The following is a 14145-nucleotide window of genomic DNA, read 5'->3' as shown; positions in this document are numbered from 1 at the left end:
GCTGCGCTCCATGGTGACGCGGTCGGCTAGCCGGTAGTCTGGGAGCCCTTCGCTGCGGAGTCGGCGCGCGGTAGGTGGTTCCTCGCGGCTGGAGGCGGGGCGGGGTGGGCCGGGCTGGGCTAGGCCTACGCGGGCGGGCGGCAGGGCCCTCGGGAGTTGGCAGGGCCCGGAGGGGCGGGCCGCGCCGGGGATCGGGCTGCGCGGCGGGAGCTGAGCCGGGAGGCCTGAGTGCAGCTCAGGGGCCCGGGGCTTCGGCGACCGCAGCCTCTCCTTCCCCACGGGGTGCCCCCAGCCTCGGAAAAGAGAAAACGGCGTCCGGAGACGGCCGGCACCGGGCAGCCCCCGTCCTCAGACTGGAGGCCGGTCCTTGACCGCTTTACACCCCTAACGTAGAAGCGGACCCATTGCGCTTGAAATAATGTGCGACTTTTTTTTTTTTTTGCGGTACGCGGGCCTCTAACTGTTGTGGCCTCTTCCGTTGCGGAGCACAGGCTCCGGACGCGCAGGCTCAGCGGCCATGGCTCACGGGCCCAGCCGCTCCGTGGCATGTGGGATCTTCCCCGGCTAGGGCACGAATCCGTGTCCCCTGCATCGGCAGGCGGACTCTCAACCACTGCGCCACCAGGGAAGCCCTGTGCGACTTTTTAAACACATTTGCTGGTTAGGATATTTGAGCGGTTAGGGTGACAAGGACTAGTCAAGTATGACTGAACTGCCTGGGATTTATATTCGCAGGGTATAAGGAACCTGAATAGAAATACCGGCACTGTACGGAGTGGTGTCTCTCCTGCGTCACGTCCCAGCCCATGACTTGGGCTCCCTGGGCCCTAGGATTTCTACAAGCCTGTATTTACATAAGCCCCTTGTTAACGAGGCGGAGAGCGTTTGTAGGTTGACTTTTCATTCCTTGCGAAAGTTTAACTCGCGTGCATTCTGTCTTGCCTTTGTTTTTGTCTCAGCGTCTGCAGTCTTAATCTCTCTCCTCCCCGCCTCCGTGCAGATGTGCAAAATACAAAAAAAGGAGGAAAAAAAAAAAAGCCTTCTAACGTTCTTAATTTTGGATCCCACTCCCGCGGGGCCTTTTTCAGGGCGTCCGCTGAGCGGAAGCATCCGGTGCCTGGTGATGGTGGCCCTGGGGCGGGGTATTTTTTATGAACTGGCATCATCAGCCAGTGTTCTCCTCTGCTCGCCCACCAGGAGGTTTGTAGTAGTCTGTCATTACCTGTGTTTCTTGATTCCTGAATTGAGCTGGACTTCTCTGGAATATCGGCTCAAAGTAAATGTTCAGCACTTCAAATCATTTTTAATCAAACTGATTTTTCTGTCTTGAGCTTGCCCATGCTTCAGATCTTCTCCCCCGCCCCCACCTTATTTCTCTGTGTTTGTTTCTCCAGGGAGAAGGTAGTCCTCAAATTGACAAAAAGACACAAAAGTACCCTGCATCTTCAGGCAGTGAGTGTGTACAATTATTGTTCACCTCTTTGCTCAGTTGTAGGTTAATTGATCAGACAGCCGTCAGATACATTAAAATTGAACTCAGGATTTTTTTTCAGCTGGTCTGTGAATTTTTATTTTCCAGAGTGATTCTTTTAACAGCTGGACCCTTTATTTGTTTACCAAAGCATTTTTATACAACGCCTTCATATTAAATTTATAATGTTAAATAAAATACTAGCTTCTAAGACAGTTCCTGGCTGAAAGTAGGTGTTTTATAGCTGTACATTGGATGAATTGCTAACACCTCTGAGCCTGACTTCACGCACCTATAAAACTTTAGTGTTAAAAGATACCTAAAACACTGTCTAGTGTAAACCTGTCACATGTGAGAGGAAAATCAGAATGGTGTTGGTATTGCTAAGAGAGCTCACTGAAATGGAGTCCGGAGGCCCTTGAGGATGTGTGACTTAGGCACTTCTCAGCCTGGATGGAATCTGACCTTTGACCATTTATTGTCCTAATGAAGTCATCCAGAACATGTGCTGGAAACTCACAATACCTAGCGGACCCCTAGCCTGGAATAATTCTGATTCCTTAAAGACAAATATTTCTTGACTTGTGTCAGAGTCAATCACAGTTCTCAACAGGCAGCTAACTCTGTGGCTTTTCGTATTTATGAGCCCCTGACTCTTTCTCTTCCCCAGAACACTCTCAGTTTTACCTGAATCTGTGTCTCCCAAATTGCAGTTCTTAAGACCCCAAATAAATTCATTTCTTACTTGTAGCCTCCTGCATTGTGTTTTGTTTGACACACTTTTATTACTCCTCTTAAACCACCAAGATCACAAACGAGTTTTTTTTCTTTTTTTTCCCAATTTAGATACTTTCCTTGAACGAGACAGGATGTAGATATTATCATCTGATATTTGTTCTATCAACAGTGACAAGGCTGATCAAATTTTGTGCTTGACATAACCTTAGGCTGTTTGACTAGGACAGCTAGGCCTAACTTCCCGGCCCTGTAGTTCCCTTGCTTCATCTCAGGTGCAGATCTCCGCCCTGCGTGTCTAGCCACAAACATTTCCTGCCTCACCTTGCCTGTTATTGCTGTATCTAGCACAGTGAGTTTCAAGGCTATCCCCCCCGCCACTTCTTTTTCCACAGCTACCTAGCCCACGTGGGTCTGTGTATAAAAACTTGGCTCACGCATCCCTTCCCTGAGATGCTTTTGGCTTAGGCTTTGAGCATCTCTTTATGGCAGTAGTTCCCCTTAACAGTCTCTCCTTAGTAAAGTCTAGGCTTGTCACATTTTTTTCCTTTGACAGTAGTTTGAAGGGCTGTCTTTCTTCACATCCTCACCATAGATTCTTGAGGGCTTTCTACAAGGACCTTCAGCCTTCTGCCAGTCTTAATTATCATAGAAGTTTTTTATATCATCTTGTAGCAAGTTTTCAGCAAGTAAGCATCCCTGGGCATTTCCTTCTATTCTTGAAAATCATTGGTGCCTAAGGTGGTTTTCGCAGAATGCTGACTGCTTATCCTGCACCATGAATTTTTGTAGGACCTTTTTTGAGGAAATCTTGTTAAGTTTTCTGCATTATTCTGGTCTATAAAAAGTTGGGGTAGTTTCATTTACCTTGAGGTTCACTAGGCAGATATATAATTAAAAAATAATTTTCTTGGGCTTCCCTGGTGGCGCAGTGGTTGGGAGTCCACCTGCCGATGCAGGGGACGCGGCTTCGTGCCCCGGTCCAGGAAGATCCCACGTGCCGCGGAGCGGCTGGGCCTGTGAGCCACGGCCGCTGAGTCTGCGTGTCCGGAGCCTGTGCTCCGCAACAGGAGAGGCCACAACAGTGAGAGGCCTACGTACCGCAAAAAAAAAAAAAAATAATAATAATAATAATTTTCGTAACACGTATAGAGTGCTTTATGATTTACAAAGTAGACCACTGTGCATTAAACTGAGTTGAATCTCAACAAGGGATGAGGGTTATTTTGCTCTAAGAAACTGGAACTGCAATCAGTTCTAGGTTTTCAGCCTCACAGCTTCCAGCAGTTCATCATAATACCTCTTAACTAAAACTTAGCATATGTAAATGGTGCAGGCAAAACTTCCAGAACCAAGTTCACTAGAAACTTGCTATTTGGCTTTCTTTTCAAAAGCAAATTATTTTCTTAGATCTTCTAATTCTTCCAGACTTTATTTTTCCCTAAACTTTAGAATGCTTTTAAAAAACTTTGTATTATAGACATTTAAAAACATGCATAAAAGTAGAGAGAATAAACCTCATGTACCCATTTTAGCTTTAACAATTATTCTCTACTCATCTACTTGTTTGTGTGTGTTTGGTGAAGGATGGGGAGTATTTTGAAAAAGTTTTACGGCACTGGAATGCTTGTTAATTCTAAGTCTCCCCACTGGAGGTGTCTTTGAGTTGTTGATCTCTCTGTCCACCAGGATCAGTCTTTCTGAGCTCCCTGGCATCTCCCTGAACCATAAAACAGAAAACTCTAAATGAGCCAGAAGAGTCAATTCCCGGCCCACTTGGTTCTTTTTTGCCCTGACTCACTCACTGTTGATTCCAATTGTCTTTCCGTGAATGTGGTCTTGTCCTCCCTTATCTCTTATCTTTTCTTTAACAGATCACGGTATAAATTTAAGTTTCTGTTTTACAAAATAATTTCTTTGTTTAATGAAATGCATATTTTTTTCTATCCTTAGCCTTATCTTTAAAAGCTATATGTAATGAGCATTTTGAATCTCTTTTCTACCCTAGAACACATTACTACTTTGAAGTATGTGGCCCTTGCTGGTTCTTTTCACATTACTTAACTTTCTTTAAAAAGCTGGCAAATCTTCAGATACCCTGGAGTTTCCCTAAACTAAACTGTGTTCCAGTGGAAGGTGCATCTCATAGGGCTTTTGGTATCGCATGACAGAAACCTTAAAGCCAGTTCACTTTGGCTTTACTCAGAGGAGATTTTGTTGGCTGATAGAACTAAATGACCAAGAGTAGTTCTAGCAGGGACAGGTGGATCCAAGTGTTCAGCTAGTGTTTCCAGGACTTGACATCCTTCCATCGGTCACATTGCTTCCTTCTAGGTTGGGTTTCTTCTCAGTTAACTTTTCCCTAGCAGCTCCAGTCTTAGTTATCAGTTTTAGCAGAAGTAGTTCCAGTAGTTTTGCTAGTAGTTCCAGTGAAAGTCCCAGGGCTGATGCTTATTGACCCCCAACTGACCAGAGGGAAACTGGGCTTTTAGAGGCCAGGCCTGGGTCCTGGGTCTGCCTCTCCCCAGCCAGGAGGTTGAGGTTAAACCACACAGACTGAGAGTGAGAGTGGGTAGGTGCCTAAACAGACATTGGGATGCTGCCACCAGAACAGGAAATGAATGCTGGGTCGGCAGTGACAGGTGTCTACTGGACAAGATCAAATTAATTGGGACCAAATACCTTCTAGGAGATGTAGAGTACATATTGTTACCCTAAAGGCGCTGAGTTTAAAGGTAAAAACAAACAAGCTTGTTTAGCAGGGGATAAAAGCATTCCCAGAAACCATTTTCTCTTAAACTCTGGTGATAACATTCCAATGATAACACTTGCTAAATTATCTTCTGGTTTGATTCTCTTATTAATCTATACTTGGAATCCCAAATATTTGAAGCCTTAAAAGACTAGGGGTTTTCAGCTTAAATGAGTTTTGTATTTATTTTAATTGTATCTCACCTTTCAAATCAGATTATCTCATCTATACTATCCCTCGTACATATTAACTGAGTTGGTATTTAGTGGGGTTTTCAGATGGGACTGCAGGAAGAAATGAACAACAACAACAAAAAAGTGTAAGAACACCAAGGAATTTTTCAGGGTTTCCATCACTTTTTCTGGTTCTGTTTTACCTGTTTTGGGGCTCATTCTGTTTTACCTGTTTTGGGGCTCATTCCCAACCAGATTAAGGAAGGAATTTAGCTCATAATTGGGTAGATCACATAGAAAGTGTGTCATTATTGACAAACAGTTTAGACCAAAAAGAGACCCTTAATTCTTAAAAGTGTCAAATAGAAATGTGGCCCTTGTTGCTGATTGTGGAGTTGTCACCTCCACCTCATAGGAGCACTCTGACAGGATTTCACATGTCTGTAGACGGTTAAAAAGAACTCAGTAGGAATATTCAGCAAATGACTGGAGACCAGGAGTCTGAAAGTAATTTTAGAAACTACAAGTGAGTTTTTAGAAACAACTAGGTTTTAATAACCTAGACACCACAACACAATTTATTACTGTAGTTTTTATAACAAGAATAGTTGATAATTTAGGGTCCTAGCCTTTTATTTTAATCCTTAGTGTTCTTGGCACTTTTAAGAGATTACAAATGATTATAAATTTAGATTGTAAACAATCTAATAAAGTAATAGCTTTTTAAAGTCTAAATCCCTAGCACTTGTGGTCCACTGAGGAAGAGATCATGTATGAGAAAAAAAGAATACATATTTCCTGTTTTGTTTAGAGAGAAGGGGAATGTGTTATTCAGGTTTTAAAAAGCTGGTACAAATTTGAATCCAACTTTTGAAGAACCAGGCATCGCTATTCACAGAAGTGAAAACAGTCACATCAATATCATAGTTTTTGTGCCGGATTTTTTTGTTTAAATTAATCCTCTCATCTTTTTTTCCTCTTTGTGTTATTGCATATATGAAATATGAGAAAATTATTTGAGGTGACCTACCCATCAACAAAGAGAAAAGATCTAGCCTAACGTAATATACTCCTAGTGGGAACTAATGTATAAAGTACAATGAATGAGTGTAATATACAACTCCCCCCACCAAAAAGAAATCTTGAGCTTTTGATAGAATTATTTTGGTGTTTGTGGATGAAGGGGTGTGTGTGTGTGTGTGTTTGTTTAAAACTAGTGTATATTTATTAAAAATTACAAATTATACCAGATTTGAATTTGACTTTACTAGAACTAGAATGCCTGTTCACGAATAGGATAATACCCTTTTGTAAATTGCTGTTCTTCTGCAGAATAGAGGTTATCATCTATTTTACAGATGAGAAAACAGAAGCATTTTGAGGACTTGGTGATTTGGACCTAAGACCATCAGACTCTAAAGCCCATGCACTTTTCTCTGTACCAAGCTACCTAGTGGATTGACTATTAAGTTTAATATTCATTTTACCGTTTTCTTCAGTCCAGTTCGAAAATTAGATGTTTATAACTTTATCTTTTTCACTTTCCTTGCTTAATTTAGAAAACTATTTGGAGATTATGGATGCTAAGCCCGAACCTGGACCCCTCAGTGAGAGTTCAGAACCTCTTTTCTGCTTTGGAGTTATAGCAGATATTCAGTATGCTGATTTGGAAGATGGCTATAATTTCCAAGGAAGCAGACGGAGATACTACAGACACAGTCATCTTCACTTACAGGGTGCTATTGAACACTGGAATAAAGAAAGCAGCCCACCCAGTTGTGTACTTCAGCTTGGAGACATCATCGATGGATATAATGCACAGTACCAAGCATCAGAAAAGTCACTAGAACTCATCATGAACACGTTCCAAAGGCTGAAAGTCCCAGTTCATCACACGTGGGGAAATCATGAATTCTATAACTTCAGCAGAGACTATTTAACAAACTCCAAACTTAACACAAAGTTTCTGGAGGACCAGATTGCCCATCATCCTGAGACTGTGCCTTCAGAGAATTATTATGCTTATCACTTTGTACCGTTCCCTAAATTCCGGTTCATTTTACTCGATGCTTATGACATGAGTGTCTTGGGCGTGGATCCGTCTTCTCCAAAATACCAGCAGTGTCTGAAGATACTGAGGGAGCACAACCCAAATGCGGAATTGAACAGTCCTCAAGGTGAATTATTCCTTTGAGCTGAGAATCTAATACATTGTCTTTAAATTCTTCAGCTACCTTTTATTCAGCAGGAAGATGGACGATTAAGGTAAAAGTATATTGTCCTGTTGTTCAGGGTCAGGATTTCTCACACGCCTCATGGCACATGGATTGGTGGCATTTGGTTCAAGATTCATTTATTTAACACATAACTGAGTGCCTGATGTTCTGGCCGGGTACTTTTTCTAGGGCAGCTATTCAGAGGCGTAGGCAATACTGACAGTCCCACTTTTTTATGGATGGAGTAGAGGAAACAAGAGGAAAGTGGACGGGACAGATAATAAATGCAACAGAAATAAGTGATCAGTGCCACCAAGAAAATAAAGTGCAATATTATAGAAAACGACTAGGGGTACCATTTTAGTCAGGTGGCCAGAAATAGCCCATCTAAGGAGAAAAGCATTTCAGCTAAGTGATGTGAAGGAGTCAGCCTTGGGAAGAGCGGGTGGGGCAGAGCACTCAAGACAAAAACCAGTGCATAGGGCTTCCCTGGTGGCGCAGTGGTTGAGAGTCCGCCTGCCGATGCAGGGGACACGGGTTCGTGCCCCGGTCTGGGAGGATCCCACATGCCGCGGAGCGGCTGGGCCCGTGAGCCATGGCCGCTGAGCCTGCGCGTCCGGAGCCTGTCCTCCGCAACGGGAGAGGCCACAGCAGTGAGAGGCCCGCGTAACGCATAAAAAAAAAAAAAAAAAAAAAAAAAAACCAGTGCATAGGTGCAAAGCAGTGTAAGGCACTGTTACTGAAGAGCACAGAAGGGCCCATGGGGTGCAAGGTGATTTTACAGTGGCTCAGTGGACACAGAAAACAGTCTGTTGTATATTCAGCGTAACGGGAAGCTGGGGAAGTAAGCAGAGGAGAATTGAGATTAGGAGTAAGATACAGTGTGATTTACACTGCTCTAAATTGTTACGGTTTCCTATTTTAAGTCATTGCTGCCAAACGTTCCTAAAGAAAAGTACAAGTGTCCCCATGTTAGCTAAGTTTGAATGCCCAAATGAGGGAAAATCGACATTTGATGGGTCTAAATTACTAAATTTGTTTCAGGACTTGCTGAGCCCCAGTTTGTCCAGTTTAATGGAGGATTCAGCCAAGAACAGCTGAACTGGCTGAATGAAGTTCTTACATTCTCTGACAGAAACCAAGAAAAGGTGGTGATTGTGAGTAAGTATTTAAATGAGTTGATTGCACTGGCATTTTAGAGAATGGGTCTAGTTAGGTTTTAAAACATACTAACAATATTTAATATTGTGATATTTTTATAAAATGAAAGCTGTTTAAAATTTTTTATTGAGAAACAATCTGAATGTAAAATTAACATTTAAGCTTGAGTCAGGAAAGAATTGTAAAATAAAACATCTTGCCATATATTAGAGCCTGTGAGTTGGCCCTTTAAGTTTAAAAGTAGTATTTCCCCAAATGGGTTCAATTTGTATAGTAATACATATAAGTGAAAAACTCCATCCAGGCCCCAGACCAAATCCCAGCCTCAGGAGACCTACCTGTGAGTGCAGTGACCTCTGCTGACGAGGTGAAAGCAAAGCTGGTGTCTCGGGAAGAGTGTGAGAGGCTCATCTGGCAGGTCTGTAACTGTGTCCACCATATGATTGCAAGGAAATAAAATGTGTTGTTTTCGTTTAGAATTATTTTTCACAGACATACTGCCATTAGAGGTTATAGGAACCTGGAGGTGCTTAAAATAGACGTGTGTGTATGTGAGCGTGTGTGCGTGCATGCACACACACACACGGAGAACTGAATCTGGATTTGCAGTATGCCTGGTGTACTTGGTTTGGGGGCTGGGATTAGTTCTCTCGGTTAAAATCCATGTGGCCTGATGGATGAGAAGATAGTACTGAGGGTCACAGGGATGGCATGCCATTCTGGCTCTTGTTTCTATGACCTGTGTGACTCTGGACAGATGTTGAATGTGCAAACTGCAGTTTCTCAGGATTGTATCAAATGGACTTATAAACATGAAATCCCTTTGAAAATGACAGGCTCTTCAGATAGTTGGTAATATAAAATTATATTTCAGGGAATTCCTTGGCCGTCCAGTGATTAGGACTTGGTGCTTTCACTGCCGAGGCCCGGGTTCGATCCCTGGTGGGAGAAGTAAGATCCGGCAAGCCACTGGGTGTGGCCAAAAGAAAACCATTATATTTCTACTAATCAATTTTCACTTATTTATCTTTCACTGATGTGGTAAAGATATGAGATGGAGTAGGGGTATTTCTAGAATATCAAATGTCATTCAAGGCTTAGAAAATTATAAGGTGCCCTCAGGGGTTATAGACATGATGTGACACTGTTTGGCTCTGTAATAAGTGGTTTCCAAAATGGGATACTTCTTGTCTCTGCTTTTTAGTTTTCACTGCCATAATGTACCTGTTATTGTAGAGAATACTGGAGCTAAAAGGGACCTCGAGATCATATAAAATCAAACCTTTTAATTTTAAAGATAAGGAAACTGAACCCAAAGAGATTAAACTACGTAGGTCAAGTCATAGAGCTCCTGAGACGGGAGAGACCCCTTTCGTCGTCGTCTCCCTCCGTACTGTATTCTTCCCGTTTCTTTGCACTTCTGTCAGTGCACCTGTCTGCGTTAGCATCTCGTACGTTTCTTCCATTTTGCTCTAAGCTCAGACACTGGATGAACAGCTGAGTGCCTCGGGTTTTCTTTAGCAAAGTTTAAAATGGCTAATAGACATTTCCTTTTGTTTCTGTTTGCTTCTTCACTTTCATTTGGGCTTCTCGGAAGTATTTGGCCTACTCAAGTTTTGGCCGTGCAGTTGGAAGGATAGAATTGCTATTAGCTGAGATATGGAACACTGCAGTAGGAGGGGTTTTGAGTGAAGAGTTCAGGAGTTCAGGTTTGAAAATATGAAGTTGCAGATGCCTATTAGACCTCAGGAGAGATGGTGAGTAAGCAGTAGGGACATATGAGTCGGAAATTCAGAATAGAAGTTTGGGTCAGATATATAAACGTGGAAGTTGAAAGAATACAGATAGTATTTACAACTGTAAATTACTAAGAGATCACCAAGTCATTAGGTATAGACGGAGTAGTGAAGCCTGAGGACCAAGCCTTCGGGCACTCCTGACAGGACACTAGGGAAGTGAGAAAGCAGCAGAGTGAGGATCAGAAGCCGTTGAGGTTGGGAGAAAACTAGGGGGACAGCGGTGTTCTGGAAGCCAAGCATTTCAAAGAGGAGGGAACGACTAATTGTGTCCGATGAGTCCAGCATGGCATCTGGGTCTACAAAGTCACACAGCCTCCTGGGACTCTCAGCCCTTATCACAGCTTGAAGAGTGGTTGTGTGTGTGTGTGTGTGTGTGTGTGTGTGTGCGTGCGTGCGTGTGCACGCGTGCATGTGTGCTCTGTTACCTCCCCTTTTTTTACTTTTATTATAAACTAATAGATATTAAGCAGAATAAAATTTCAGGATAAAAATAAACAGTAATAGAGAAAAAAGGAAAATGATTTAATGGGGAGAATCAAAGACCAGTGAGCTGTTGCACCTGTATGTTGGAGTGAAACCGTGGCCTGATGTTGATGTGGCCTCGTAGGTGCCTTGAGATCAAGAATTTGAAATTCTCTTGGCTGTATCTCCAGTGGAAGCTAGTGTGAATGTTCCCTGCTTTAACTTAGTTTTCTCATCTGTAAAATGCCTATGGCCACCTTGATCTCATGGAGGTATTTCAAGTAGCATAAGTCAGTTCTTTATAAAACACTGAGTGTTTATATAAATGACATATATATATATAAAATCCATTGGCCCATCCCTAAACTGTTCTTTTACTTGGGAGTAGCTCTTTCTGTGTGTGTAACACTCATACTCTTAGGGAAGTCAGTGAGACTGGATTCCAGTGGAGCATCTGCCTGATCTCTGGCTGCCTTTACGGACTGCCCTGCCCGGGATGCCCTCAGTCTCCCGTGGTGGTGTTTGTGCATCTTGAGACTTTGTAGGCCATAGATCTCAGGCTTTCTGCGTATACAGCAGCCTCTCTCCCCTTGGATGCAAACTGTCTCGCCCTTCTTTATGCTCCAGAAACGTGGCTCTAGATTATCTAGTTTTTCATGTATGTGGATTCTCTCTGGTCTCGGTCCATATGAGTAGCAATACACATTTTCTTTATCCTGAGTACTAGTTTTTAGCCTTTTTTTGGTGAAAGAGGTATTTCTTAATTGGCTCATAACTCTTCTTCTCTTTGACTAACAGGCCATCTTCCCATTTATCCCGAGGCCTCTGACAGTGTGTGCCTGGCCTGGAATTACAGAGACGCCCTGGCAGTCATTTGGTCTCACAAGTGTGTGGTGTGTTTCTTCGCCGGTCACACTCACGATGGTGGCTACTCTGAGGATCCTTTTGGTGTGCACCACGTCAACATAGAAGGGGTTATTGAAACGGCTCCAGACAGCCAGGCCTTTGGCACAGTTCATGTCTATCCTGACAAAATGGTGCTGAAAGGGAGGGGCAGAGTTCCAGACAGAATTATGAATTACAAGAAGGAAAAAGCGTTCCATTTTTAGTGTGATTTTATTTGTTTACTTTTATAGAAAGAGACTGACTTGGCTTTGTGGGTTTGTTCCGCCTTCCTCTCCCCACAGCCTGAGTCTCATTGTTTAGTATTCTGTTTGCATAACAAATGGCCATAACTGACTTCAGTGTGTGTTAGCTCGTAAGATATTCTGAAATGTCATTTTTGGATAATATATCCCGTGTTGAAAACTGGAAAGGAAATGAATGAAAGTAGCATGAATAAACCAGGGAGGAGACTGAGGTGGGGGGGATACAGTCCTCCAAACAGATTCTATTTAGCCTTACCTGAGGTTTTTTTACTTTTTACAAGGAGAATGTATTCATTCACTGTATTAGCTATGTAAGTTAAAATTCATAATAAAAAAGAAATAAAATAAGCTCAGGTAAACTTTTTCCGTTTACCCAGTTGTGTGAATGAGCTTTAGACATTTTATGCTCAGAGTACCCATCATATTTGTACTTTTATAGGTTTATACTCCTGTTTCGTAAGCCAAAAGCATCACTAGTTACTTCATAGGTGAACGAATAGCACCCCCATTCACACAGGTGAATGTGTGGTTTCCCTTGTGAACCTCTTGTGAGTTCAGCCAAATCAGGACCGAGTGCCAGTGCAGCTGTGTGCCTGCCAGCATGTCTGTTTGGGCCCCCAGCTGGTGCTATAGGAGACTATCGTAGGTAAATGAATTTACCCTTGACTCCCTTTATAGACAAACGGGGCATGTTTAACTGAGCTGTCATATATTCTAAGACTTATTCGCAGAAACACTTACTCAGTGGCAAATGGGGACTGTTCAAATGTAGAAAAAGTTTGATTCAGGGACTGAAAAACGGGAAGACAAAAAACCAGTACTAGTCAACGTAAGTGTGTCTGCTGAGTACCGAAGCATTGTGGGGCTACAGAGGCGTATCAGTTTCCACTGGCTGCTGTAACAAATTACCACACACTTGGTGGCTTAAACAACATATATTTGTTCTCTTACAGTTCTGGAGGTCATAAGTCTGAAATTGTCTTCACTGGGCTGAGATCAAGGTGTTATCAGGGCCATGCTCTCTCGGAGGCAGAATCGGTTTCCTTGCCTTTTCCAGCTTCTAGAGCTGCATCTCTTGCATGTCTTGGCTTATGGCCCCTTCCTCCATCTGCAAAGCTAGCAGTGCAGCTTTTTCCAGTCTCTTGCTGCTTTGTTGTCACAATGCCTTTCTCCCCTTCTGTCTGTAGTCAGATATCCCTGTGCCTCCCTCTTATATTGTAATTACATTGAGGGCCCACCCAGATAATCCAGGATAATCTTCCCGTCTCAAGATCCTTAATCACATCTGGGAAGTCTATTTTGTGATGTAAGGTAACATTCAAAGGTTCTGGGGATTAGGACCTGGGTACCTTTGAGGGTCATTATTCAGCCTACTGACGTGACTATAATGTGCTCCCTGCCTCCACTGACTTTCCACAAGTGAGAGAGAGAAACAACCCTGCATACAAATGTATGAAGAAAGGACAGTGGCAACATGGAGGAGGGATTTAATTTTGTTTGAAGGGAATAGGGATGACTTGAAGAAGGAAGAAAAATGGTTTAAATAGGTGTGCGGGTGCATTTAATGTAGACAGAACAGCGTAGCGTCACAGGATATGCTGAGTTCAGGAACTGCACGTAATGCTGTGAGGATTCACCAAACAGCGCTGGGGGATGGCAGGCGGTAAAGCGGGAAAGGACAAGCTAGGGCTACGTGGTGAAGAGCCCTGAGTGACGAGCCAGAGTTAGAACTAGACTTGTCAGGCAGTGAGGAACCCTCTGGTGTCTGAGCTGGGGAGTGTGTGAGGAAATTTGTGTCAGTTCCAGGCAGTGGATATGAGAGGCTGATATAGGAGAATGACAATGGGGAGGAAAAAGATTGTGAGGGTGGGAGGACAGCGACTTTGACAATAGAACTATTAAACTTACTAATAATACTTAAATTCAATTGAAAAATAGAGTTGAAGAGCAATTTCAGTAATACTCTTCAAAAGGCAGTACTTTACCAAGTTACTGCCTTTTACATGCTTCTGGAGATACGAGAGGAACTGTGTATATTCACAAAATTCATAGTGTTATATGGGAGATGCAAATATGATGAAAGTGTATTTTGGACATTACTTTAAAAAAAAATTGAAACATTACAGTCTTTTAAGCACAGAATCAGGCATTACTTGGAGGATGGGTAGGTCCTATATAGAATTTGGAAATAAATCTGTTTCTTCATGTCTGACTAATAGTTATGCTAA

General features: G+C 42.8%; 1 protein-coding gene across 1 annotated transcript; it reads left to right on the top strand.

The window, feature by feature from the left end:
* Window positions 1–8: 8 nt before the first annotated feature.
* On the top strand, window positions 9–14044 carry ADPRM (ADP-ribose/CDP-alcohol diphosphatase, manganese dependent). The gene is made up of 4 exons (XM_032616292.1): window positions 9–70; window positions 6691–7308; window positions 8392–8508; window positions 11568–14044. Exons 2-4 carry the CDS (start codon window positions 6708–6710, stop codon window positions 11876–11878), a joined length of 1029 nt encoding a protein of 342 aa, XP_032472183.1. The 5' UTR covers window positions 9–70; window positions 6691–6707; the 3' UTR covers window positions 11879–14044.
* Window positions 14045–14145: the final 101 nt, after the last annotated feature.

The sequence above is a fragment of the Phocoena sinus genome, chromosome 20 (genome assembly GCF_008692025.1).
Source record: "Phocoena sinus isolate mPhoSin1 chromosome 20, mPhoSin1.pri, whole genome shotgun sequence".
NCBI classification, from domain to species: Eukaryota; Metazoa; Chordata; class Mammalia; order Artiodactyla; family Phocoenidae; genus Phocoena; species Phocoena sinus.
The sequence above is the reverse complement of the archived record's forward strand: the minus strand, read 5'-3'. Positions and strand labels throughout refer to the sequence as shown.

Excerpts from the sequence above, each read along its gene's own strand:
- ADPRM (XM_032616292.1), top strand. The coding sequence starts at position 6,708 with ATGGATGCTAAGCCCGAACCTGGACCCCTCAGTGAGAGTTCAGAACCT. Across the intron at positions 7,309-8,391 it reads GGAATTGAACAGTCCTCAAG|GACTTGCTGAGCCCCAGTTT; the intron begins GTGAATTATTCC and ends AATTTGTTTCAG. Across the intron at positions 8,509-11,567 it reads AGAAAAGGTGGTGATTGTGA|GCCATCTTCCCATTTATCCC; the intron begins GTAAGTATTTAA and ends TTTGACTAACAG.